Genomic DNA, 26,420 nt, shown 5'->3' on the forward strand with positions numbered 1-26,420 from the left:
AAGGCGTAAGACATGATTAGTCTTGACTCCACATCTGCAAAAACACCATTTGGAATCAGCTTACTTTGTGCAGTCTGACTTTCCTTTCTCTGTTTGCTTTTCTTACTTCTGGAAATTGTTAATTCGGTGCAATGCGTGCTAGTTAGTTACAGGCAAAAACAAACTCATAAAAAGAGGTATTGATCTCATGCGAAGAAAAAAAACGAGCAGCTCTGTGAGGCAGCAACACCCTGGTGACACTTTGAGCACAATGCTAACCTCAGCATGCTAACATACCCACAATGACAATGCTAGCATGCTGATTTTCAGCAGGTATGATATTTACCATGTTTACCCTGAGTTTGTTGTTGAAATTCGAATGAGCCCGTGGCAAAAAGTACAGCTGGCGATGATGCAATGTCATTAGTATTGCAAGTATTTGGTAATTGAAGGTGCTATGTAAAGTTATTGTCGAGAAATGTGTGTCGGAGCAGAGAATGAAGTAGCATAGCCAGGGCCGACCACAAGTGCACGTGAGGCTAAGCGGCAACCTCCGATGCTGAGAAATGAAAACCTGAAATTCATCAAATGGCCACTTGATGCTGGCTCCAAAGTGAGTCGATCCCCCCAGACCCCCACGTTAAAATTCCCAACTTTACAGCAGAAATAAACATCTCCACGGCCTGGTACAAAAACGGTTATGGTCGTTGTAGATAATATTCCGTGTGCGTGTGCGTGTGTCACACTTGTGTAATACTACTCTGAAGTCTATACGGCGGTTACTTGACAACTCAACAAATTTCTCAGCAATGTTTGCCTGAGATCTTTCACTCTGCCGGCTCACATTCAGCATATAGAAGGTCACGGTGCCTGAAGACAAACGACGACTGTTGATCAAACAATGCAATGATCTCTGTCAGAACTCGACAGCTGTTCAAGGACATTAAATCAATTCATGATGGATTTGCACCCCTAAAAATAACAAAACAAAAAGATGGAGCTCGATTGACTGTATGTACGGAATTGCATTGAAGCTCAAACTGATCTGCACATCACGGTGTGAATTTGCAAAGTTAGGAAACATTGGTATTCCTTGACATAAGACATATTCCTGATGCTGCTATTACATGGTGATTAGGGGGCAGAGAGGTTTTCATAAGTTTGTTCTTTTCCATTAATTCTATTTGAAAAGTCGTCAGACTGTGTTCATAAAATTCAACCGACTTTGCTGTCATTCAAGAGCAGCTGTCAAACTTGTTTTTCCTGTTAGTTCCACCCATTGGCTGTAGCCAAGTGTTTAAGTAGTGTGTGTGTGTGTGTGTGTGTGTGTTTGATTGACAGAGAGAGTTTTTTTCAGTAAGAGACAGAAAGACAGTGAATGAGGAGGGTGTGTAAAGTAACGATAACAGTTTGAAAAGATGGGGGAGAAGAGAGATGCACCTTGGGGGTTGTTTCTAATTGGATGCATCACCTGTCAGATGGGTGCATCACATGACATTGCATTACTTTACCCTGAAGCTCTTTGACCTTTACAGGAGTCACTTAAAGGCACAATGAGCAGGATTTGTCAGTTTGTCAACGTTGTGTTTGTTAGCACAACATGTCTACCAGTTTCAATATCTTCCTCTTTAAAACGCGTTTACGATCTGGCAGCTGGTTATGACATTTTATTGAGGTTGACACCCAATACAGAAAAATAAGAAAATACAGGCAGAGGACCAGGTCTCTAAATACAGACAAAAACACACACGTCTAGTAATTAAGAGGATAGAGTCAATACATTGTTTTTGAGGAAAAACCCTCAAAAAGTCATTGTGCCTTTGAAGAGATATTGCAGAATGTATACCGGTATATTGCAAGGTGTTTTAAAATATCACAATATGTGAGAAATGGCCTACAAATACAAATTGTGCATATGTTGTAAAGCATATGATATTTCAAGGTTTCAAAGAAAATGTTTGCATTTTATGTTGTTGTCTTTATTTATTTCATTTGATTTTTGTGAATGATCAATGCACTTAGTTTAGCTTTACTTGAAAACACAATTTGTGGGGCACACACACATTTTCCAATTGTATACTTGTGAGGACACATTACAGGTCCTTACCCAAACCACTACCTGCCTGACCCCACCCTAACCACATGAATGTGAACCTCATTCTAACCTTAAACGTAAAACCAATTATTAACCCTCAAACAGCCGTTTGAAGTATGAACCAGGCCATATGTCCTTACTTTCCAAAACTGTCAAAACGATCCACTCCAAATAACCAAAAATCTACACTTTGCAAAAATATTTTTACCTTTCAAAAATGTCTCGACTTTTCCAAACTGTCTCCTGAATTTAAAAAAATGATCCCAACCTTTCAAAGATGGCCTCACTTTGAAAGTCAAATTGGTCCTTACAAAGATATAACAGCACAAACACGCTCTCTGCCTCCAGCTGAGTTTGAAGGGGAGTGGCACGGGGAGAATTGTTTTTGGCTCAGCAAGTTGGGGAATGACAAAGAGGTGTGGCCACCAGCGTCCCAAAACAACCCTCCCCTGCTCCGCAGTCGCAGTCGCACCGAGGGGACCGGGCTGACAGGTGGACAGAGAGACTACCTGCCTGCTGAGTTCCCACGGTAGATTCCGCAGAGTCGCTTTGGCTGCAGTTTCCGTGTCAGAATGAGTATGTACGGCTCCCAAAAGGGCTTGAACGTGTCCCGCAGGGTCGGGTCCAAAGGCGACTTGACCGGAGGGGGGGCCACCTATTACGCACGAAGCGAGGTCGTGCACGGAGGCGGTAATGGATACGATCCCTACTTGGACGGATACAACACCAACAGCTTTTCAAAGTCCTCTGGAGGCGGCATGGGAGGCGGCATGGGAGGCGGCATGGGAGGCGGAATGACGAGCGGAATGTCAGGCGGAAGGATGAGCGGTACCGGAGGCGGAATGATGAGCGGAATGTCAGGCGGAAGGATGAGCAGTAAGGGAGGCGGAATGATGAGCGGTACGGGAGGCGGAATGATGAGCGGAATGTCAGGCGGAATGATGAGCGGTACGGGAGGCGGAATGATGAGCGGAATGTCAGGCGGAATGATGAGCGGTACGGGAGGCGGAATGATGAGCGGTACGGGAGGCGGAATGATGAGCGGAATGTCAGGCGAAATGACGAGCGGAATGATGAGCGGAATGGGAGGCGGAATGAGGTATGGCTTCATTTTCTGGTTAACTTTACAACTCTTTCATCTGCGCTCTCCTCGCAGCCATCTGTTGCCTGTTTCTGTAAACTAGGGGCCCTCGCTGCAGGGAGGATGCATGCCAGCCTGGAGAGCTGCTGTTTGCTATCAAATATTAATCATGACCGCCTGTTTTATCCCAGTGTTTATTTCGGCCCTGCACAACGTGTGTAGACATAATAGTCCTTCAGCTAAAATAAAATAAAAGCCCAGGCAATTGCAGCTCAAACACGTTTACCAAACAAATGCATATTTGCAGTAGTTTGTTACTTAATAAGAGTTATTTTCTCGAAGAATTTGGCTGGTGTGCATTCATAGTTTGTTTGTTCAAGGAGTTACCACCTGACCTATATCGCCTACACAGTGATAACAAAACCAAGCTGCACTAGAATACATGTCTTAATGATGACGTAAGCTGCTGTTTTGCAGATTCTTTTAGAATCAGCGTATCGCTGTAGAGCAGCTTTGTTTGATCTATAGCTCACACTGAACTGCTTAGTTCCCTCCACTGCAACAGCTTGTGCCAGTTTCAGACCTTCCGCACTGCCACCCACAGGGGAAATATGCCACTGTGGTACTTTAGAAAAGGGCAGAGTGGGTATATCTGGCGGACAAGATGTTGATTAGTTCCTGGGTTTGATAATTTCTTACAAATTTTATGTCATGGATTTTGCTGATGTTTATTACCAGGTATTTGTGTAGGCCTTCTGAATAGAAAAGTGGTGTCTGTGGTGTTTTCTCAACGAAAAATCCGCACAATTATTCAGCAACGACTAGAACTAGACCAATAAACCGACTGGGCTGGTATGTCAGCCGATTTGAGCTACTACCAAAAGCGCACAAAATACATTTGGTGCAAAGGAAATACGTGTGCGGCTGTTTTGATCTTTGTTCGTTGCCGTTTTTGCATCCAGCATTTTTTTGTTTTGTGGAAGTGTGCGTTAGTTTTAGGGAAGTTTTGCTGTGTAATATATTGTTGTTGGTACAAATAGCGGCTGATGAGTAACAAGAAGTTGTGGTACAGAAATGCCAGAGATACATCTGACTTTATTTAGAAAGGGTGACCTTTTTGATGAAACACCCTTATTACATTGTTGTTTATGTCATGCTTATGTTGTGAACGACACCAACTTAAGCCTATACTGCATATGACGATGATAATGAAGCTTTTATTATTGTGTCATGTATGAACTAAGCCCAGCTCATATTGCTTTACAAGTCAAATCTCTTTGGAGAAAACTGCTCACAACTGATAAGTAGGGAAGCACTGGTCTAAACTGTGATATTGTGATGTATATGCCTTTATTATCGTAATTAGCTTTGTGGTCATGAGTTTACTTCGCTGCTCCCTGCAGTGGCTCAAGTTCCATCCAGCAGCAAACCATGATCCTGCAGGCCCAGTGCCAGGAGTACCTGAAGACAGCCGAATACGCCCTTCAGAATGTGAGTCATGCTTTGTTTTGTAAAGCTGCTAATGCCTCTTTTCCTTCAGTGCGGCAAATACAAGCCTGTCTCATTCTTCTAGTCTTTATTTCAAAAGTAAAAGGATTGTGTTGCAGCTTCACTTGATGCAGAAAGATTGACAGAAATGATATTTTATCGTAACTGGATGACTGAGCCTTTACTGTCACACTCATAGACTCATAATAGAAGAATTTTGTTTATTTCTCTGCAGGCTCAGTTTTTAGAGCCAAACCCCCTTGAGCCATATTTCATCTGCCTGTGAATACTTGTCACCGCTTTACATTTACAGCAGACACACACACACACACACACACATACTCTTTTTGTGCATTTTTGTGTGCTTTTCTGCAAAGTTCACTAGAAGTGCAAAACCCATCGTTGCATGCGTTGATGAAGTGGTTGTGTGATGTATTAGCTGACATCGCTGGCTCTTAGTTGAATGAAATGTGTAAAATACTGTCGTGAATATTTCCTCTAATTACTTCCTTTCAAAAGTCATGAAATTATCCATTTTCAAGGAGGTCAGATTTCTCATGGAGTTTTTCTCCATGACTTTGACATTTTTCGTCATGTCAACAAAGTCGGTGTAAAGCGAAAATGTTTGTTAAAGGAAGCAAAGACGATGTCATATCCCAGAAAATAACATCAACAAAGTTTTTGCCCGACATAAAGTTTTTAATGACAGGTAATAGGAAAATAAATGAGAAGGAACCCGCTGTCGGATACTTTCGGTTGGTAGACACTGAATAAATTGTATAAAAGTGACACTTTTTGGTCCTTTATCAGTTTAAAAATAGAAAAATCCAACATTTTGCACATTTCAACGTAGAAGTAGGAGTGGATGCATATTTGGCATTTGTCTTTCTGCACAGTGATTTTGTACACCACCATGAATGCTTTGTTCATGCCTTGCAGGGCAGTGCCAGTGATGCAGAGCACTACATGATGCTGGCCAAAGAGACCATTGACCAGCTGAAGAACTGCGCGATGGACATGAGAAAAATGGGACTGCCCAATGACAACGTAGTCAGGACGTAAGGAAGACTTATCCCTTTCTCTCTCCTTCTTATGATTTCTGTTTATCTGTATCTGAAGTGATTTACATACAAGTCTTTCTCTTATCCTGATCCGTAGTGTGGAGACGTATAGAGACCAGCTGAAGGGGGTCCACATGGCCATGACCGGCTCCCTGCAGAGGAGGAGGAGCACCAGAGGGAGCTCCGGAGGCTGGGAGGAGCCTGGAAGGAGCTTCCAAGATGCTATGGCCTGGATTGGACAGCATAAGGTGCGCACGCACGCACGCACGCACACACACGCGCACACACACACACACACACACACACACACACACACACACACACACACACACACGCACACACACACACACACACACACACAGCATGCCTAACCCAGACAGTCAGTCAAGTGCTGACAAGAAATATTTGGCATGAAGTTCTAAATTCAAGAACTAAGATGATCCTGATCATGATTAATGACCATATGCAGTTTGTTTATTCACCTCTGACTGAACAGGTTCTGTATTTTTATGATACCCCTTTTGTTTACATTTCTATTGTGGATTCTATTGCCTTTTCAAGTTCCTCCACACTCAAAAGCTAGATTTTAAATGTAGTTTCACTGAAAGAAAAAGGAATAAGCAGTGTTGAAACTGACTGACAGATCCCATTAAACCAGAATACCGTGCACACAAGAGTTGAGACATGAAAGCTGTTTTCCGCTATGAGTTGTCAGAGACACTGGATTGAGATGGTAAAGCTCGTGGCAATTATGTTTCCCGTTCATTTATGAGGAATTGAAAGAAAAACAAGAACACACAAGAGGTCATTCCCAAGTTTTTGGGATGTACTGCAGGGAAATAGACAATCAAAGAAGGCTTTGTCTTGTCATCAACTCTCAGACCAATTTTATTCTGGTAGATTCCTGAGATGTTTTTGGTGAATTCACAAAAAGAGAACAAAAATCGAACTTGTTTCTCTGCCACCACCTGCTGGTGAGATTAAGTGTGTAGCAGTGTAATGTTTGAAAGACACTTTAATAAACTCCCCATCTGGGCTGCAAAAAAGGTTTTGCAGTCTGCCGCAAAATTAACTTAAAGTAAGCGTGTTTTTGCTGCACAAGTTTGTTTCTGCTGCTCAAATATCATTTGTTTGCGTTTCAGCGTCTGATTGAAACCGCTTCCTGGGGAGAAGATGTTGCCGCCATCGAGCAGCAGCTCAACAAGCACCAGAACTTTCACAGCTCCATCCAGAGGAGCACCGAGGTGGACCGAGCCAGAGACGACCTGGTGGGTTCAGTCTGCACATTTATCATTGCCGCTGGGATGAAACAATGCCAAATTTATTATGGTTGCAACAGAAGTCAATTCATTTTACTTATATATATATATATATATATATATATATATATATATATATATATATATATATACATATCAGAGAAAACACTTAAATGGGTACTAGTTGATATATTGGCACTTCAGTGGTTTACTGTTTAGTGTATAGCTTGGGGTCTAACAAGAGACAGATTATAGAAGAAGTAATTGAAGCAGCAAAGGCCAAGATATACTTACTTTTAGTCCCGAGTATGATTCAACCTACAAAATGACTGGATCCTAAATATCCAATGTTGCGCCTCAGTAGCATCTTTTTGTGAGACCCCCCTGCCTGGTAAACGCTCCCATGTTTCCAGCTCCACAGGCTGCTGTATTTTTACATAACTTCTTGAGAGTGTGTTCCACTAACTGAGGTTGATTATCTTCCCGCAGAATAAGAAAGGAGACAAGGGCAATGCTCACGCTCTGGATCAGGAATGGGATAGTCTGCAGGTGAAAGCAAAAACAATACTATGTTAGCTAATCACCACGTGTGGTGCGTATTTTCAGGTGAATTGTTGTATTGAAACATACTCTCGTCTCCCTTGCTAGCAAATGTCAAATGGACGGACCGAGCAGCTGCAAGAGCTCAAGCACATCATTCAGGATATGTCCAAAGAGATCATGTGGGTGAACGACAAGGAGGAGGAGGAGCTGATGTTTGACTGGGGAGACAAGAATGTCGACCAGTACATCCCCCGCAAGCAGGAGAGCTACTCAGTAAGTCAAGCGTTTAAAGGATCAAAAGTCCAATTGGAAAAATGGGAGGATTGGGTTCATTCGGATGCCTTGACACTCCAGAAATCCTTGATTGATTCCAAGTTTTTTAAGAGCTTCTTTCTAGTTGCTTAACATTCTTGGCAATCCTGTGTGTCTGAAATACACTAATGTCTTTCTATGAAGTTAATCTGCATCTCATAAAGGAGCATTCATCTGTGATACATTTGATTTTTGGCAGTTGTAGTCAGTCATCCACTTAAAGGGACGCCACAGAGTGTTCCTCCAACTGCATCCTGATGTTTTTGCATCCCCTGTGATTACTAAACCTCCTCTTGTGTAACAGAAACTGATGAGTGCCCTGGAGGACAAAGAGAAGGACCTGAATAAGCTGAAAACCAAAGTGGATAACCTCCTGAAGAACAAACATCCAGCTTCAGACAAGATCGAGGTGTGGACCGATCCCTCCATCACCAGACAGTGTTTACATGCATTTACAAGCGGGAGCTTCATCTTCAATGTTTCTATTTTCTTTGTCTGTGTTTTTGCAGGCCTACAGGGACACTCTGCAGACGCAGTGGAGTTGGCTTCTTCAAATCACCAAGTGCATTGATATTCATCTGAAGGAGAACGCAGCTTACAACCAGGTTACATGAAAAGAACATACAACTTAAAGCCACTCTTCATACATATTTATGTATTTACAATTGATTAAATGATTAAATGTGTGAAGTAAAGGGTGCTACTCATAGTGATGCCACAGTCTCACTCTCATTGCTGTCGTTTTCAGCAAACAAGCTCTGATAAAGTACCTGCCCAGCACCAAATGGCAGACAGACAAAGTTAGCGAGCAGCTTGTCAACACAGTGGAGCGTGTAAAAACACTCACATATCTTTCCATGGTATTAAAAATCATCATCAATCATCATTTGGATCCTGACACCTCTCATCTGTTGTCATCAATGATTTTAGCATATGATGGTCTCGCTGTTTTTTTCATTTTAACGGACTTAATGTCAAAATATCACTGTAGAAACCACATAATGCGTTCCTGATGATGTCTTCGATGTATCGCAGTTCTTCAAAGAGGCCAATGAGACGTACAGCGGTCTGCAGAAGGAACATGAGACGGTCCGTAGGATGTTCATCTGTGACAAGAACACTTCACTGGAGAACCTAATGGAGCTCCTCGGGGGACTGGAGGTACAGCAGCTTCTTTTCTAATTATTTCTCCTATAATGTCAGAATGTCTGTAGTTGGTCAAAACTCACCACTCACAATTATTTTGGTCTTTTCACTGCAGTAAGCTGTTTTGTCCTGTTGCAATTGTGTTCACCTTCTAACCGTTTGTAATTATGTGTTCAAGTTTCAACCTTTTGATTTTTTTCATTGTCTTCAGTTTGAATCAGCTACAGTTTCTAATTATTATTGTTGATCCGCATTATTATTATCAATATTATTCTTGGGTTTGAATCTTGATTTGTATTATTGTCTCCAGAGGGAGAAGGAGAAGATTATGGAAAACAAGATGCAGGTTAGACATCTGGTCAGTAAGTCCAAGAGCATTGTGAGACTGAAACCCAGAAACCCTGAGGAGAAGAGCAACAGCCCCGTCATTGTCAAAGCCCTGTGTGACTTCAAACAAGACCAGGTCAGTTTTCAAGCATCACGTCACATATACACACCGTTGGTAATAAATTCATATCGTTATGCCCGGTCTAGCGGTGACCAAGACACAACATGAATAAACCCCATCTTTCCCATTTCACCAATCAACCATGGACATGGATCACAGAAAACAAAACATTTTAGTTTATTAACTGATTTGGATTAACATACTGAGAGCCTAGTCAGACTAAAGAAACCAAAGCAGATGCCGTCTTCACTCTTTATGTAGGGAGTCATCATCAATACGTGCCAATCACCTGCTGGAACCGCTTGCCAATGTGTTCTCGTCCTGGCACACACCTATTTGCACACGCATACATTTTTAAACCTTTAAAACTTTCTCAGACTTTTCTTGTGGAGCCAGATTTGATTCTGTTTGTTTATTTATTTGGTGATGACATTTGGTTTTTATTGGACTCCACAGAGGGTGATCTGTAAGGAAAATGAGGCCATCCTGAAGGACAACAGTCAACGCAGCAAGTGGGACGTTACGGGCCCCGGAGGACTTGATATGTTGGTGCCCTCTGTGTGCCTGATCGTACCACCTCCCAACCCACTCAGTGTCAGTATGGCCAACAAGTAAGATGCAAAAAGGGTTTGTTGTGGCTGAGACGAAGATACAAAAAACCCTTGTTGTTTTGAGGTTAAGTTTGAAATGTTGTCTCTGTGTTTTCCCAAGGAACGAGCAGTACTATGAGGCCATCCTGTCAATCTGGAATCAGCTGTACATCAATATTAAGAGTCTCATCGCCTGGCAGTACTGCCTCTTGGATATCAACAAAATCAACTCCCTCACCGTGTCCATGGTAAGTGATGAGTAAGCTCTCTGAGGTCAGCCTCTGTTGTTTTCCAGCTATTCAACAGAATGGAAAGTTTCCAAACAGATGCATACAAGTAGTATCATGGGAATGTTTTAAATGGAGTCCTTTTACTTACCTTTTGGTTTCTGATGTTGGTTAGACGTAAGTCAAACTTAATGTTTGTGTCTGTGTGTGTGTGTGTGTGTGTTCAGGTGTCCAGCATGCGTCCTGAGGCATACCGTCAACTTATCAAGAGTCTGGAGACTCACTACGAGGAGTTCAAACTGAGCAGCTACGGCTCCCAGATGTTTGCTGATGAGGACAAGAGAAGCATTGAGAACCAGTTCACCGGAGCTCAGGCCCACTATGATCTGATCGTGGTGCAGCTGCCTAATTACAGTCAGTATTCCCCAAAATATAAACCTCACACCCCAATTTATATTTTGATTTGCAGGTGTCGATGTGTACTTTTATTGTTGTAATTAAAAGATGAATCATTGAATGGAAATCAAATCAGTAAAAAGACAAGAGTTATTTTTTGGTGACTAGAATTATAATTTAGTGTGCATGTTTTTATTACTTGATCAGTGAAACAGAAATGTAAGTTCATTGATAAAACAGAAATTCAATTATTTTGTTAATCACCTTTACCACCAATGTTGCCCAATTTCTATATTGGTGTTGACTATTGTTTAGAACCACTGTATGAACATAGAATCATATTTTCCTCCAACTATTATGAATAAAACAAATAGAAGTACAGCAAGCAGCCGAGCAGCAAGCAACTGAAGAGGAGACCTGGAGGCTCGAAGAGGAGGCCAGGAGGCGCGAAGAGGAGACCTGGAGGCTTGAAGAGGAGGCCAGGAGGCGTGAAGAGGAGGCCAGGAGGCTGGAAGAAGAAAGACGAAGAGCGGAGATAAAAAAAGTGAAAAGAATTGATAAAGAGACCAAGGTGGTGAAGAAGGTGAAGGTGGTTTCTACTTCTGCCGCTCCTGCCTACTCCTCCTCCTCTTCGTCCTCCTCCTCCCGCAGCTTATCTGAGCTGCATGCGCTCAGAATCAGGTTGGAGGGCGCCGAGGACACACTGAGTCAGCACGTTCACATCTGCTTCGGAGACGACGGGATGCACGACTGTGGCCTCAACTTCTCTCAGTTAGAGGTAGACACGAAAACTCATGAATCCAAAAAAAAGACAAGCATGCAGTATTGAAAACAAATCTTATTCTCATTACATATTCATTGCAATAACTGTACTTGTGGGTTTCCCTGCAGACGGTGCAGCGTGATGTTCAATCGATGCATGCGGAGTACTTGCGTCTGAAGGAGCGTATCTTGATGGAGCTGGAGGGCATGAATGATTCTGATAAAGCCCAGTTCCTCCGCAGTGAGATTGGAGTTATTGACCAAAGACTGGGCAGTCTGGAGAGCAGCTCCTCAGCTTACCTGCAGCGGTAAGCCTCCGCAAGCAAACTGTTGGTTTTTTAGCTTTGATTATTCCAGAAGTCTTATTGAGATCAAGAACTCATTGGCAAGAACAACCTGAGATTACATTTTATACACACAACTAGATCATAGATCTAAATTGTTTTCTCCAGCAGATGTCCTTTTGTTAGAGTATTAAAAGTTCCATCGCTTTTCTCACACATTACTAAGCCAACAAATGTAAAGAAAAACACTCATCGATCTCACACTATCAATAAATGTCTTCTCACATCATTTCTTCCTCTCTATCAGGCTGCAGGCTCTAAGGGACATGCTGGAGAGTGTGGCACGAGCTGAAGACATAGTGAAAGTTCACGAGGCAAGACTGACAGAGAAAGAGACCACCTCTCTGTCGCACAGTGAAGTGGAGGATTACCTGTTGGCCCTGAAGGTATTTTATAGGACATATTATATTTTCACAGAATATTTTTTTATGTTGCTTATATTTTATATTGGAAGATATTTCTGCGCTTCAGTTAACGTTTTACATGTATTGTACGAGTAACAAATGATCATTGCTTGGACAGACAACCACTGCGTATTACTGCTTGGCTGAGTGGTCACCCATCAGTTTAAATTAAGAAAACTGATGTGAAAAAAGCTGAAGAGTCCCAATGTGTTGCATTTCTGAATGCCACGATTCTTTAAAAACATATTGATAACTTGTCACGGATGTCACATTTGACTGGTGTCTCCCGTGTTTTGTTTGGTGTTTAGAATATTAAAGCAGAGCTCGATCAAAAGAAGAATGTTCTGGCCTCCATGGAGGCGGAGTTGGCCAAGGCCAGCCACTGGAACAGCCAGGTGGGCGGGCCCTTCCACAGGTGTGACATGATGCTGAACAAATACACTGACCAGGTGAACCTGCTGTCAGACCGCTGGAGACGAATCCAAGGGCAGATTGACACAAGGTATGTCTGCCTCTCTTTCAGATATCTGTTTTACACAAGGGGTCTGCGGCCCGTTCACACACAGATTGTGAAAGTTGGCGTGCTTCACAGGATTGGTGCTTGCCAATTTAGCACAGATTTGTGAGTCCTATACGGCTCTTGAATGCTCATGCATGGGTTGAATGTATGTTGTTTATGTAAGAGGAAAAAGGACTGCTGCTTGAGTAAACAATTGTAAGGTTGCATTTTGTGCACAGGGAACTTGTGATGGGCAACAATTGATTGATTCATTAAAAACATGTAAATTGATTACAGCCCTCAACACAGCACAACCCTTTTACACTGGCGTGCACGTGCTACTCTCTCAGTCTTTCTCTCTGTGTCTCACATTAATCAATAGTTTATACTGTAAAACACGCTGACGATATGTTGCTTTATTATGAATTTGTTCTCTTTCTTGCTCAGAGTCCAGGATTTGGAGTTGTATCAGCCTCAGCTGCAGCACTACAAGCAAACCAGCACCTCCCTTATTGGATGGATTGATGCCACAAAGAAAAAACACGACGCCCTGCAGGCCACCAAGATAGAGAGCATCCCAGCACTGATAGATCATATTGACAAACAGAAGGTTTCCTGCTCAGCCCTTCATTTCTATTGATTCATTTGCTTTATGTCCATGTGTTTTTAACTCATCTGACATCTTTATATTATTGTCTTCTCAAGGCCCTGAACTCAGAAATCAAAGTGAAGAGGGAGACAGTAGAGAGAGTGCTGAAGGACAATGAGGCCTGTGTGAATGCTATCAAGGTAAGGAGGCCTACATACAATACTGCCTTCAAACTCATTAAAATAATTAATTTCATGACTTTGTCTGTTTTACAGGACTATGAAACAGACCTGGCCTCTTACACCTCTGGTTTAGAGACTTTGCTCAACATCCCGATCAAAAGGACAATGTTGAAGTCACCGTCGATGGATCTTAATCTGGAAGTAATAAAACCAAATTGTCTCATTAAAACACTGAAGCTACTTTTAACATATGGTGACCCACAAATATTTGAAAATTGTTCCCGTTTATGCTTGTATGTTAAGGTAAATGATCGGTTACATTTCTATGAATCAGTGAAGTTCATTGACGTGTTATCTAAATTTATCTTTGCCTTGTCTTTGTCTCAGGCTACACAACTACAAACCCGTTACATGGAGTTGTTCACCCATTCTGGTGACTACTACATATTCCTGGGAGAGCTGCTCAAAAACATGGAGGAGCTCAAGGTACTGATGTTGTATTTTGTAGTTCTTTGAATATTTGTGCATGCTTTGTGTTCTTTCACATTTTTGTTTGGGTAAGGTAACAAAAACAATTCTTATTTTCAGGTGATTTTACACTAACGAAAACATAATTATTAATGTCATAACCTATTTCTGCCAATAGATCCCCATAAATGCAACACACTGTTCCTTTAAAATAACCCCTTTTAGTGTTGGAATTTCCACGTTTTTACACACTTCAGTATCTTTATTTTTAATTGATTTGGTTTCACAACCTACAACCATACTGTTTTAGTTCATCGTCACCACTCACATCATTCCTGTTTCCAGGTGCAGTAGGCACCTGTTTCAGCAAAGCAGCTCTGATAAACCCACTGTACACTACCCGCCCTGTACCAAATGGAAGACGGACAAAGTTAGAGACAAGCTGGTGAAAACTTTGGCGCATTTAGAAACTAAGGAAATATATATATTTACTCAGAAGTTGAATATTGGACTTGCCTCAAGCTAAATGTATCCTTGCTCCATGACTGGTCGATGTGTTAATTGGCAAATTCTTTGTAACAACATATCAGCCCTAGTTATGTCATGTCAGCGTTGTGTTTACAGCTTGTTGCACTGACCCCCAAGTGGCCAGAATACCAATAATGCAGGCCTAAAGAAGCTTTGGATATTCTTTGGATGTTGAGTGTTTTTATGAATCAGTTAAACCCATTTGAATCAATCATCCAAGTACAGTGTGGTGAAGTGTTTTTATAATAAGTGCATTCAAATGTACTTGATTAAAGTTCTTAGAACTACCTCTGCAATTACCTTTGTTTCATCTTGCTTTCAGATTCGTAACACCAGGATTGACCTGTTAGAAGAAGAACTCCGGCAGTTGAGGGACAACATGCAAGACCACAACTCTAAGAACAAATCTCTGGAAGATGCTCTTTCCCGTTACCGGCTGGAGTTGTCCAGCTCACAGGACAGGCTGCTGTCAATGCAGGAGGTGAAGCAAACCAATGCGCTGCAGTGCAGTGCCACCAATGACAGTCTGGCAGACCTCAATGATGAGGTGGCACGTGCCAACTACTTGCTTGAAGAAGAAAAGAGGAAGAGGAGGCTGGCAGAGGAACGCTACGCTACGCAACAGGAGGAGTACGAGTTGGTGCTGAGGAAGAGGCAGAAGGAGCTGGAGACAGTCAGCTGGTCCAAGATGGAGGTGGAAAAGAGTGTTGCAGATAAGGACCACGAGCTTGAAAAGCTGAAGCGGCAGTTGGCTGAGGAGGCAGCGAGGATCAAGGAGCTACAAAAGGAGATGTCAAAGGTAAGGAGCCAATTCAGTACGGAGATCAATAACTTAAAGCTCAGCTATGAATCCCAGATCCACGTCAGCCGCACAGATATCCAGAGGCTGGCAGCCCAGAGGGAGGAGAATACAGCTGATATCCAGCTGCAGAAGGACAGGATCGAGGCAGAGAGAAGGAATCTGGAGGAGGAACTCAGGAGGCTCAGGATGTCTATGAGCCTGGCTGAAGAACATAGGATGAGGGCAGAGGAAGAAGCTCACAGTCAGCATGCTGTCATCACAGAGGAAGGGCGCAGGAGGAGAGAACTGGAAAGTCAAGTGGAGGTGCTGTTGGGGCAGATAGATGAGGAAAGCAGCCAATATACAGAGGAGCTGGCTCAAGTCATGAAAAGTCTGCAGGACAAGAGTGAGGAGCTGGCCTACATTACACATAGTCTGGAGGAGGAGACCCGCAGGAGGAGAACTATAGAGGAAGGACAAAGTGTGCTTGAACAGACTTTGGCCCAGCTGCAGGTGAAGCTAACCAGTTCATCAACGGCTGCTACCCAGCTGGGGGAGTGCGAGGAGGAGCTTCAGGAGATGCGTTTGGAACTGGAGAGGGAGAGCAGGGAGCAAAGCAGAGTAGAGCAGAACATGAGCATGTTACAGGGACGAATGAAGGGCCTTCAGGCTGTGAGAGATGGGCTAGAAAGCCAAGTGGAGAATCTGAGAAAGGCTAACCAAGAGGAAGTATCCAGAAGAAGGCAGGTAGAAACAGAGCTGGAAAACAACACCATGACCATGACAGACTACATCAACACCATTACCACTCTACGCCTGAGCCAAGAACATGCCAGCACGTCAGAAAAGAGAGGGGAGGAAGAGCGTCTTAGGTTGCAGAAAGAGATGGAAAGAAGCTCGAGACAAAACAAGACCTCTGCAGAGCACATAACACAGCTAAACGCCGAGCTGAAGGCCCTGCAGCAACAACTTCTCCAGGAGCAGGCCAGAGGCAAAGAGGCAAACTTAAGACATGGGGGCCTTTACAGAACTATAGAGGAGAAGAGTAAAGCACTGAACGAGAACTCTGTTGAGCTTCAAAGGCTGAAGGAGATGACAGAAACCCAGACCAAAGAGAGGCTGAGGCTGGAGGAGAAACTAAGGGCAACACAACATGATAAAGAGGAACTCTTGAGATCCAAACAGGGAAGTGACGATGAGCTCTCCTCCCAGATTTCGGGTCTGGAGCTGCAGCTGCAAGCCAGTGAGAGGAGCAATATAGATTACCGCAACCTGGTCTCAGAGCTCTCATCGGAGAGGGAGAAACTCAAGCTGGAGACTGAGAAAATACAAAAGCAGGCCACCGAGGTACATGGAAGTTTGGCACTAAGTCCTTGACTAGTCTTGTCTTTCCAAATCCAAGTCCTAATTTGGATCAATCAAGTAGCTATTAGTGTCTTGAGCCAATCTTTTGCCTGCACGCTGGAACACCTCTAGATCCCCTATAGATGCCTCCAACTTGGTTACTCTGATTTGAACACATATTGCTCTATGTGTTTGAATAAACTTGCATGTCAATCCCTTGCATGCAAATATAATATGTGCCTCCCCAACCAACGGTCTCTCTGCCCACACTGTGCAAAGATGTGCAGTCTGCATGCTTTTTTGCCTTTCCATCTTTCCCAGAGTGATCAACATAATCAATGAAATCATTACCGCTGGTCCTCTGATGGTCTGGTACAGTTTGATTGTTATTTGTCATATTATTGTAGCATCTTGATGATCTTTAAGACACATTTTGCCAACTTGTAAAATGGCACTGGTATACATGTGAAATATCGAATTAATTTGACAGTATTGGAAGCAACTATTCATGCCATTTTAGACCAGTCAATCAATATTGGCACTCATATATTGACATTATTTATTTGTGCTGTTTTGGCAATTTACAGAATGTGGACAGTAACTAATTCAATGTGTACAAAGTAATAGTCAAAATAGTGGGTCTGCTTTAGGATTGGGAAGGTTGATTTCACAAAGAAAATCTATTGATTTTTAAATATTGTGTTTTTTTCCGACTGGATAATTGTCTTAGACATTATCTTGTTTTCATATTTTTCTGAAGGGAATTAGTGTGCATGATATATCGCAAACTAAGTTGTTTTTTTATATTTTGTTAGAAGGCACACAGCTCTTTATATGTTTTGACTATATTTATAATCAAACTGATGTTGGTTAAATTGTTGTCCATTTAACACTGTGACATTTTTTGGTTAAGTCTATTTTGCCACATTTTAAATGAATACAGATGCAGGACAAAAAGGCCGGCGCTACAGCAAAAACAAAACATTAAATTTACATCATCAGCCCTGCTTCCATGAAGCCAAACGGTTTACCCGCTTTCACTGTTCTGTTTCTCGAAAAAATATATAGAGCAAGTATGTGTGCTGTCCTCCTTGATAGCATTTAAATTTACCATTAACATTTACTAGCACCAGTCCAAATTTAGGTGCAGTTCATTTTGATAGTAGCATGATCATTTCTGATTTAATTATTTAGATCCAAACCTGTCCTTGATTATATGCTTGTATACTGTGATGTAAATTGCAGAAAACAAGCATATGGTTCTTGTGATACACAGTAAATGCATCAATGTTTTTCTGAGTTGACTAACATTTTGTTTCTCTGCTTTTTTCCTTCTTTTTTTCTGCAAAGGACAAAGATCGCTACCAAAGGCTAGAAGAGCAACTCAGTCACATGAAATTGTCCCAAGACTCTGAGCTTCGCAATAGGCAGGAGGAGAACGAGAGGGTTAAGAGAGATTTAGCTTACTGGAAGGATCAGTATGATAGTAAGCAGGGCCTGATACGGGAAAATGACACGGGCAAGGAACGTCTGGAGAAGGAAAATAAGTCTTTGAAAAGTGAGATAGAGAAGCTGATGAGGGAACTCAGGGAGCTTGATGAGACTTCTAAAAGTAGGCTGTCAGCCATGCAGAAAGAAATGCAAGAGGTAGCTGTTGTCAGAAAAACAATGGAAACGGAGCTGATGAGAGTTAGGGAGCCCCCGACCTTGGATTCCTCCACTCTGGTTTTTGACGGAGTCCGTAAGACAGTCACAGCAAACCAGTTGCTCGAATGTGGTGTTTTGGACAAACCAACATTCAGCCAGCTTGTGAAGGGGCACAAGACTGTCCCTGATGTGTCTATCGACAAAAAAGTCAGTCTCAAAGGGACAGGCCCAATAGCTGGGGTGGTAATTGTAGGTCTGAAAGGTCCAGGGTATATTGAAGGACCCATATTCAAAATGACATTCACAGAAGCAAAGAAAGAGAATCTGCTACCTCCTGATAGCGTTGACCTGCTACTGGATGCTCAGGCTGCCACAGGGCACATCATTGACCCCAGAACTAATCAGAAGTTGACAGTTGAAGAGGCATGTGATCAAGGTGTGGTTGATGAAGATGACAGAGAGAGGTTGCTAGCAGCAGAAGCTGCAGCTGTAGGATATCTTGATCCTGGCAAAAGCAAACCCCTTTCAGTATTTCAGGCCATGAAGAAAGGACTGATTGACAAGAACACAACACTGCGTCTGCTTCAAGCCCAGGAGTCTGTGGGGGGCATTCTAGATCCTGTACTCAGTGTGTTCCTTCCCAAAGACACAGCCATTGAGCGTAACCTAATTAATGATGACATATATAGTGCTCTGAATCGGAGACCTGAGCTCTATCTGGACCCAGAAAGAAAGGATGGCGTAACCTATACCTCAATGAAGAGGAGATGTAAGGTAGAGCTACACACAGGCCTTCTGCTTCTTCCTGTCCCTGAGAAGATAGACCCCTCCAAACTTGTCTTTGATGGTGTTCGGAAACCTATCACAGCCAAGCAGCTGCTTGATTGTGGTGTCCTGGACAAGCCAACATTTATAGATCTAGAAAAGGGGAAGCAAAATGTCCCAGAAGTGTCTGTTGACAAATACGTTAATCTGAAGGGGACTGGTCCTATTGCTGGGGTTGTAGCTGGGAGTCAAGGCAAAATGTCTTTATCAGAAGCCAAGAAACAGTTGCTCCTGCCTGAAGATATTGCCGATTTGCTACTGGAAGCCCAGGCTGCCACAGGTCACATAATTGACCCCAGAAACAATCAGAAGCTAACTGTAGAGGAGGCATGTGCCAGAGGAGTGGTGGACATTAAGGATAGAGACAGATTATTGGCAGCGGAAGCTGCTGCTGTGGGATACAAGGATTCTAGCTCAGCCAAGCCTCTGTCAGTGTCTGAGGCTATGAAAAAGGGACTAATTGACAGGAAGACTGGGCTACGCATGCTGCAGGCCCAGGAGTCTGTGGGGGGCATTCTAGATCCCAATCTCAGTGTGTTCCTCCCCAAAGATACAGCCATCAAGCGCAATCTTTTGGATGAAAACCTCCGTCACGCTCTAAACCAGAGTCCTGAGTGTTACCGTGATCCAGAAACTGAGCGTGATACCAGCTATGAAGCATTGAAAAAAAGATGCAAGACAGAACCTCATACAGGTCTGCTTCTTTTGCCAATCACTGAGAAGCTTCACCCTTCCAAATTGATCTTTGATGGTGTTCGTAAGCAAGTAACAGCACAGCAGTTGCTTGATTGTGGGGTCCTGGACAAACCAATATTCAACCAACTAATGAAGGGAGAGAAAACTGTCGCAGAGGTGTCTCTGGACAAGAAGGTCTTTCTAAAGGGGACAGGATCAATTGGTGGTGTGGCAGCTGGACCTTTAGGGAAAATGTCTTTATCAGAGGCCAAGAAACAGATGCGCATGTCCCCAGAAAGTGCAGATTTGCTACTCGATGCTCAGGCTGCCACAGGACACATCATTGACCCCACAACCAATCAGAAGCTGACAGTAGAGGAAGCATGTGCAAGAAGTGTGGTGGACAATAGAGATCGAGATAGACTTTTGGCAGCAGAAGCCGCTGCTGTGGGATACCGGGATCCTAACACAGCTAAGCCTCTCTCAGTGTTTGAGGCAATGAAGAAGGGATTGATTGACAGGAAGACTGGGCTACGCCTGCTGCAGGCCCAGGAGTCTGCTGGAGGCATTCTAGATCCCAATCTCAGCGTGTTCCTCCCCAAAGATACAGCTATCAAACGTAACCTTTTGGATGACGACCTCTGTCATGCTCTTAACCAGAGTCCTGAGTGTTATATTGACCCAGACGCTGAGCGTGATACCAGCTATGGGACTTTAAAGAGGAGAAGCAAAACAGAGTCTCACACAGGCCTGATACTTCTACCAATCACAGAGAGGAACGACCCTTCAAAACTGATGTTTGAGGGAATCCGCAAGCCAGTCTCAGCACTGCAGTTGTTTGAATGTGGAGTCCTCGACAAGACAACATTTGACCAACTAGTTAAAGGGGAGAAAACTGTTTCAGCAGTTTCTAAGGAAAAGACAGTCTATCTTAACGGGACTGGAGCCATTGCTGGGGTGGTAGCTGGACGGGAAGGAAAAATGTCTTTCTCAGAAGCCAAGAAACAGTTGCTCCTGCCTGAAGATAGTGCATATTTGCTACTAGAAGCCCAGGCTGCCACAGGCTACATCATTGACCCTAAAACGAATCAGAAGCTGACAGTAGAGGAGGCATGTGCCAGAGGATTGGTGGACATTAGGGATCGAGACAGATTATTGACAGCAGAGGCTGCTGCTGTGGGCTTCAAGGATCCTAGCTCAGCCAAGCTTCTCTCAGTGTTTGAGGCAATGAAGAAGGGATTAATTGACAGGAAGACTGGGCTACGCCTGCTTCAGGCCCAGGAGTCTGTGGGAGGAATTGTAGATCCCAATCTCAGCGTGTTTCTTCCCAAAGATATAGCTATCAAGCGCAACCTTTTGGATGAAGACCACCGTCGTGCTCTGAACCAGGGCCCTGCTTGTTATATTGACCCAGAAACTGAGCGTGATGCCACCTATAGGGATTTGCAAGGAAGATGCAAAATGGAGTCTCAAGCAAGCCTACAACTTTTGCCAGTCTCTGAAAAGTTTGACCCCTCCAAACTACTCTTTGATGGTGTCCGTAAAACCGTCACAGCACAACAATTGCTTGATTGTGGGGTCCTGGACAAGCCAACATTTAACCAGCTATTGAAGGGAGAGAAAACTGTCCCAGAGGTGTCTGTGGATATGAAGGTTTTTCTGAAGGGGACAGGATCAATTGCTGGTGTGGCAGCTGGACCTTTAGGGAAAATGTCTTTTACAGAGGCCAAAAAACAGAAAATGATGTCTTCTGACAGTGCTGACATGCTACTGGAAGCTCAGGCAGCCACTGGCAACATCCTTGACCCCAAAACTAATCATAAACTGACTGTAAAGGAAGCATGTGCCAGAGGAGTCCTGGATAAGGAGGATGAATCAAAGTTGTATGCTGCTGAAGCTGCTGTTATAGGTTACAAAGACCCAAATACTGGCAAGCTCCTGTCAGCAGGCCAGGCCATGAAGAAGGGATTAATTGACAAGGACACAGCTCTACGTATACTTCAGGCTCAAGAGTCTGTAGGGGGTATTTTTGACCCTGCCCTCAGTATATTTCTACCCAAAGACATTGCTATGGATAGGGATCTCATAGATGAGGACCTATATCAGGGCCTGAATCAGTATCCTAAGTGTTATCTGGACCCAGACACCCAACAAGCAACTACCTATGTATATCTGAAGAAAAAATGCAAAGCAGATCCAAAAACAGGTCTTTTGCTTCTCCCTGAACCTAAAAAGCCAATAACTGTCCAGGGGCTCAGGGGCCAGGTGTCGGTCATAGATCTAGTGGATGCAAACCTTTTAAACCAATCAGACATGGACCAATTGAGGGAGGGCAGATTGACGAGCCCTGACATTGAAGACCGCCTGCGCGCCTACCTGAGAGGCTCCACCTGCATAGCAGGGGTTTTTGATGAGGACAGTGATAAGGTGATGCCAATCTATCAGGCCATGAAAGATGGACTGTTGGAACCTGGGACCACTCTGGAACTGCTGGAGGCCCAGGCCGCCTCAGGTTTTATAGTTGATCCTGTCAACAACCATTACCTGACTGTTAGTGATGCCTACAATAAAAGACTGTTTGGGCCAGAGTTTAAAGACAAACTGCTATCAGCAGAGATGGCTGTGACTGGCTACAGAGTGCCTGGTGCAGACAAGGTTATCTCCCTCTTTCAGGCCATAGAGAGAGGTCTAGTGGAGAGAGGTCATGGCATCTGTCTACTAGAGGCCCAGATTGCCAGCGGTGGTATAATTGATCCTGAACATAGCCATCGTATTGATGTGAACGTAGCCTACAAGAGAGGTTACTTTGATAAGGAAATGAACAAGATCCTGAATGATCAGAATGGTGATGCTAAGGGTTTCTTTGATCCCAACACAGAGGACAACCTAACTTATCTGGAGCTTAAGAAACGCTGTATCACAGATAAGAAATCTGGCCTCATACTTTTGCCTATCATGGACAAGACAAATCGAGAGTCGACTCTGAAGAACACTCGGAGAAGGAGGAGAGTGATAATTGTAGACCCAGAGACGAATAAAGAGATGACAATACGTGAAGCGTATGACAAGGGGTTTATTGACTACGAAACCTTCCTGGAGCTCTCCGAGCAGGAGTGTGAATGGGAAGAGATCACTATCACTGCTCCAGATGGTTCCACACGATTTGTTATCAATGACAAGAAGACTGGAAAACAGTATGATATTACCGAGCTGCTTGAAAAGGGAGTAATTGATCAATCAGATCTAGATAATTACCAATCGCATATCATCAACCTTAATGAATTTGCAGATATTATCAGCAACAAGACCAAATATGGATCATCATCAGTATCCTCATCATCAGCTTCAAGATCGTCAGCAGCCGCAGGTACAAATTCAGTGACATCATCATCAAGAACATCATCAATAACATCAGCATCCCCTGGTAAATCTTCAGTGACATCATCAACTTTAAGAACTTCATCAGCCTCAGTTCCATCCTCATCAGCCCTGTCAAGACCCATATCACCTACCTTAGCCAAGATGACAACAACAAGAACTACAACTGTCACAGAACGAAGCACCTCAACCAGCAGTGTAGATCAAGACTCACCTGACTCCTTTCGGGGTATATCCAGCGTATGTATCTCTCTGGCCACTCCTGTTGAAACAGTAGGTGACCAGGAACCTGTAGGTGCCATCTTTGACTCAGACACTATAGAGAAGATATCCATCACTGAAGCTCTAAATCGTGGTCTGGTGGATTCCATCACTGCTCAGAGACTGCTGGAGGCTCAGGCCTGCACAGGGGGAATTATTGATCCCACAAATGGCCATAGACACAGCATCCAAGAGGCCACCCGCCTTGGCATAATAACTGCCGACATGGCCTCTAAGCTTAAGCCTGCCCAGAAAGCCTTCTTTGGCTTTGAGGATGTCAAAACCAGGACGAAGATGTCTGCTGCTCAAGCCATGAAGGAGATGTGGCTGCCATATGAGGCTGGGCATAGGTTCCTGGAGTTCCAGTATGTAACTGGGGGGCTTTATGACCCAGAAATGGGCTGTAGAAGAACCATAGAAGACGCTGTGAAAATGGGCTGGCTGGATGAGAGAGCAGCCCAGAAGCTCCAAGACGTCAGACACCACACAAAGAACCTAACTTGCCCCAAGAGCAAACTTAGGATATCCTACAAGGAGGCTCTTGACAATTGTCTGGTGGAGGGAAACAATGGGTTAAAAATGCTCCAGGCATCATCTGTCTCTTCCAGAGGGATCAGCAGTCCCTACAATCTCTCTGCCCCAGGATCCACCAGCGGCTCCAGGAGTGGCTCAAGACAAAGCTCCCGCAGGAGCAGTGTGGACCTAGGCTGCCCCACCTCTTCATCAACTTCTCACCACAGTCGCACTAGCCTCACCACCTCCTCATTCAGCTCCATCAAATAAATCAAGAAAGATCCTGCACATTCATACTCTTTTCTTTGAAATGAATCAGAATCTGTTAACCGTATAGGGATTGTTGAGAAAACAACTGATGTGTTGAATATGAGGAGAAAAACTAAAAGATAATGTACTTCGAGGATAATGCTCTTCAGGCTTTTTTTTGATTTTAGCTTTGTGTTGCTATGCTACGCTTTTATAATTTTATAGTTCAAATGATTGTGATAATAAACATCACCAAGACATTTTTGTGAAAATGGACTACGGTATTAATGGGAGACATTTTATGGTATTCTTCAAAGTGGATATTGATATAATTGTTTGTTCCCTTAAGTTGCCTTAGATTTCTTATAGATTTCATAGACATAATACAAATATTTTTTTCCAAATCTTTCTTACATGCAATTATTTTTAAGCTTTGCATTGGTAACAAAATGGTCTTATGTTTAAATTTATTTTTCATCTGAAATGCCTGTTTTGTGAGGGATGGGATGCAGGGTTTGGTTATATACATTGGCTTAAGTATTATTTTTGTATGTACTGAATCAGCTGTTTTGTAACAGTTCAATCATCAATCAAAAATAAAAAAGATTCAGTATTTTTCTCATATGGATTGATGACTGTTCTTATTCATGGTCAGTTTTCATGCACACTTGTCATAGTTACATCAGAAATACGTTTATTACACAGCAGGGTTTCACATACAATGTTTTAGTTTGGTCAAGTCAGAACTAATAGTTCAAATTTAAATATATATATATATCTATTTATAAAATGCTTTCTTCTTTTAAATATTTTACCTTACTTGCCTTGCCTTAACACAGAAGTATATTGAAGTAAAGTATTGGTCACAAATGCTTATGCTTTTTCAACATGAGGTAGATGTGATTACTGTGGGCAGGAGAAACATAATATATGATATATCATCAGAAATATGTGGAACAAAGTAGGCATTTAATACAAAATCTCAGAAGAACAGATATTCTACAAAGAACTCACACAATTTGTGTTATACATTACTATATCAGTATATTAGACATATATGACTAAATAATATGATTGTATTTTTATATTGTAATAGCGTTCTGATCCATCCTCCATACCAGTTGGTGGCGGTAGAGCACTAAATCGTCGTTTGCCAACCGTCAAGATAAAAGACAACAGGAGAGTTAAAAGCATAGGTTAAATGAGGGGTACATCCCAAGTCTCTTAATTCTCATTTCCTCGATCCTCGCTTGAACCGGAAGTTGTTCTGCGCAGCCATATTGACGGCCGTCCCAAAGCTCTTATTTAGCTCGGAGGAGCGAGGAGGGAGGAGGGAGGAGGGACCTCGGAGGAGCCTTGAGCGAGGAACCACGAGAACTGACTTCCAGGCATCTGGTTTAAATAAATGTTCATTGTAGTCTGAACAACAAAAGGACCACAAACAACTTTCTTCATTTATTAGAAAGATTTGTGTTTTCATGAACTGATATTTCCCTCAATAACCTTTATTATGAATACAATTCAAGTCAGAGAGAGCTGGAGAGACAAAACACTTTTTACATCATTCCTGAGTGTTTGATGAGTTGTATCATTTAAGAGAAACAATAATCATATTCTGGGTTACTTAATAATGACGCCACAGTCACAATTTCAAAACGTACAGACGCAAATAATTCATAAAAAAGACGATCGCATTCCGCTGGTAGAAATGGATCCTGAGCTTGACAGGTAAGAACACAGAACACAATTTGTTCACAGACTACAGAGAGAAACACCTCTACAGTGGTGATTACTGTGTGTCTTCATTAGTTATTAGTAGTGATGTTACGAGATGTGCCGACGCTTCGAAGCGTGTGTCGAGTAATGGAGGGGGCGTTTCCTCGAAGCGCGTATCGAGGCTTGCTTCATTTAGGGGAGGAGCCAAAAATGATGACGCCCGAAGCCTCGCTGCGCGGCTGTACCACGTGACTGCTTCGGGAAGTGGTTTGACAGCAATATAAACCCCTCAGGCTCCATTCAAAATGTGGGTTGAGAGTTGCGGTCAGTTGAGAGTTTGGATAGCGTTTATATAGTTTGGAGAGTTTAGCGAGAGAGTTAGGAGAGTGAGGAGAGAAGGATAGGTGATAAGATGGAGCCAGCTAGGAAGAGGAGGATTTCCCCTGTGTGGGAACACTTTGATTTGATAAGTTACACAAGCATATTCAGTCCCCGCTTCCTAGTTCCACAAGCACTTTCACTGTCCTCTGCCTGCTTAAGCCCATGCCATTTTCCTAAAGTGACATAACATTATTACACAACCTGCCAAATCATATGATACTACCATTTTGGGAAAATGTACACACACCG

The 26,420-nt window shown here is 43.1% G+C and overlaps 1 protein-coding gene across 1 annotated transcript; it reads left to right on the top strand.

Annotated features, from left to right (window-relative positions):
* The first annotated feature begins 2,554 nt into the window (after positions 1–2,554).
* dspb (desmoplakin b) lies at positions 2,555–24,696 on the top strand. Its single transcript, XM_079267091.1, has 24 exons — positions 2,555–3,173; positions 4,559–4,646; positions 5,583–5,701; positions 5,802–5,952; positions 6,847–6,972; positions 7,453–7,512; positions 7,612–7,779; positions 8,123–8,227; positions 8,328–8,423; positions 8,854–8,979; positions 9,275–9,427; positions 9,869–10,023; positions 10,124–10,250; positions 10,457–10,643; positions 11,000–11,403; positions 11,517–11,695; positions 11,979–12,117; positions 12,444–12,637; positions 13,082–13,244; positions 13,340–13,423; positions 13,499–13,606; positions 13,793–13,891; positions 14,724–15,200; positions 17,877–24,696. Exons 1-24 carry the CDS (start codon positions 2,647–2,649, stop codon positions 24,093–24,095), a joined length of 10,254 nt encoding a protein of 3,417 aa, XP_079123217.1. The 5' UTR covers positions 2,555–2,646; the 3' UTR covers positions 24,096–24,696.
* The last annotated feature ends 1,724 nt before the right edge of the window (positions 24,697–26,420 follow it).

The sequence above is a fragment of the Melanostigma gelatinosum genome (genome assembly GCF_949748355.1).
Source record: "Melanostigma gelatinosum genome assembly, chromosome: 4".
In the NCBI taxonomy this organism is placed as follows: domain Eukaryota; kingdom Metazoa; phylum Chordata; class Actinopteri; order Perciformes; family Zoarcidae; genus Melanostigma; species Melanostigma gelatinosum.

Bases quoted from the DNA above. Each gene is read 5' to 3' on its own strand.
- dspb (XM_079267091.1), top strand. From the start codon at position 2,647: ATGAGTATGTACGGCTCCCAAAAGGGCTTGAACGTGTCCCGCAGGGTC. The intron at 8,228-8,327 runs GTGTGGACCGAT...GTGTTTTTGCAG, and splicing joins CAGCTTCAGACAAGATCGAG to GCCTACAGGGACACTCTGCA. The intron at 9,428-9,868 runs GTCAGTTTTCAA...TGGACTCCACAG, and splicing joins GTGACTTCAAACAAGACCAG to AGGGTGATCTGTAAGGAAAA.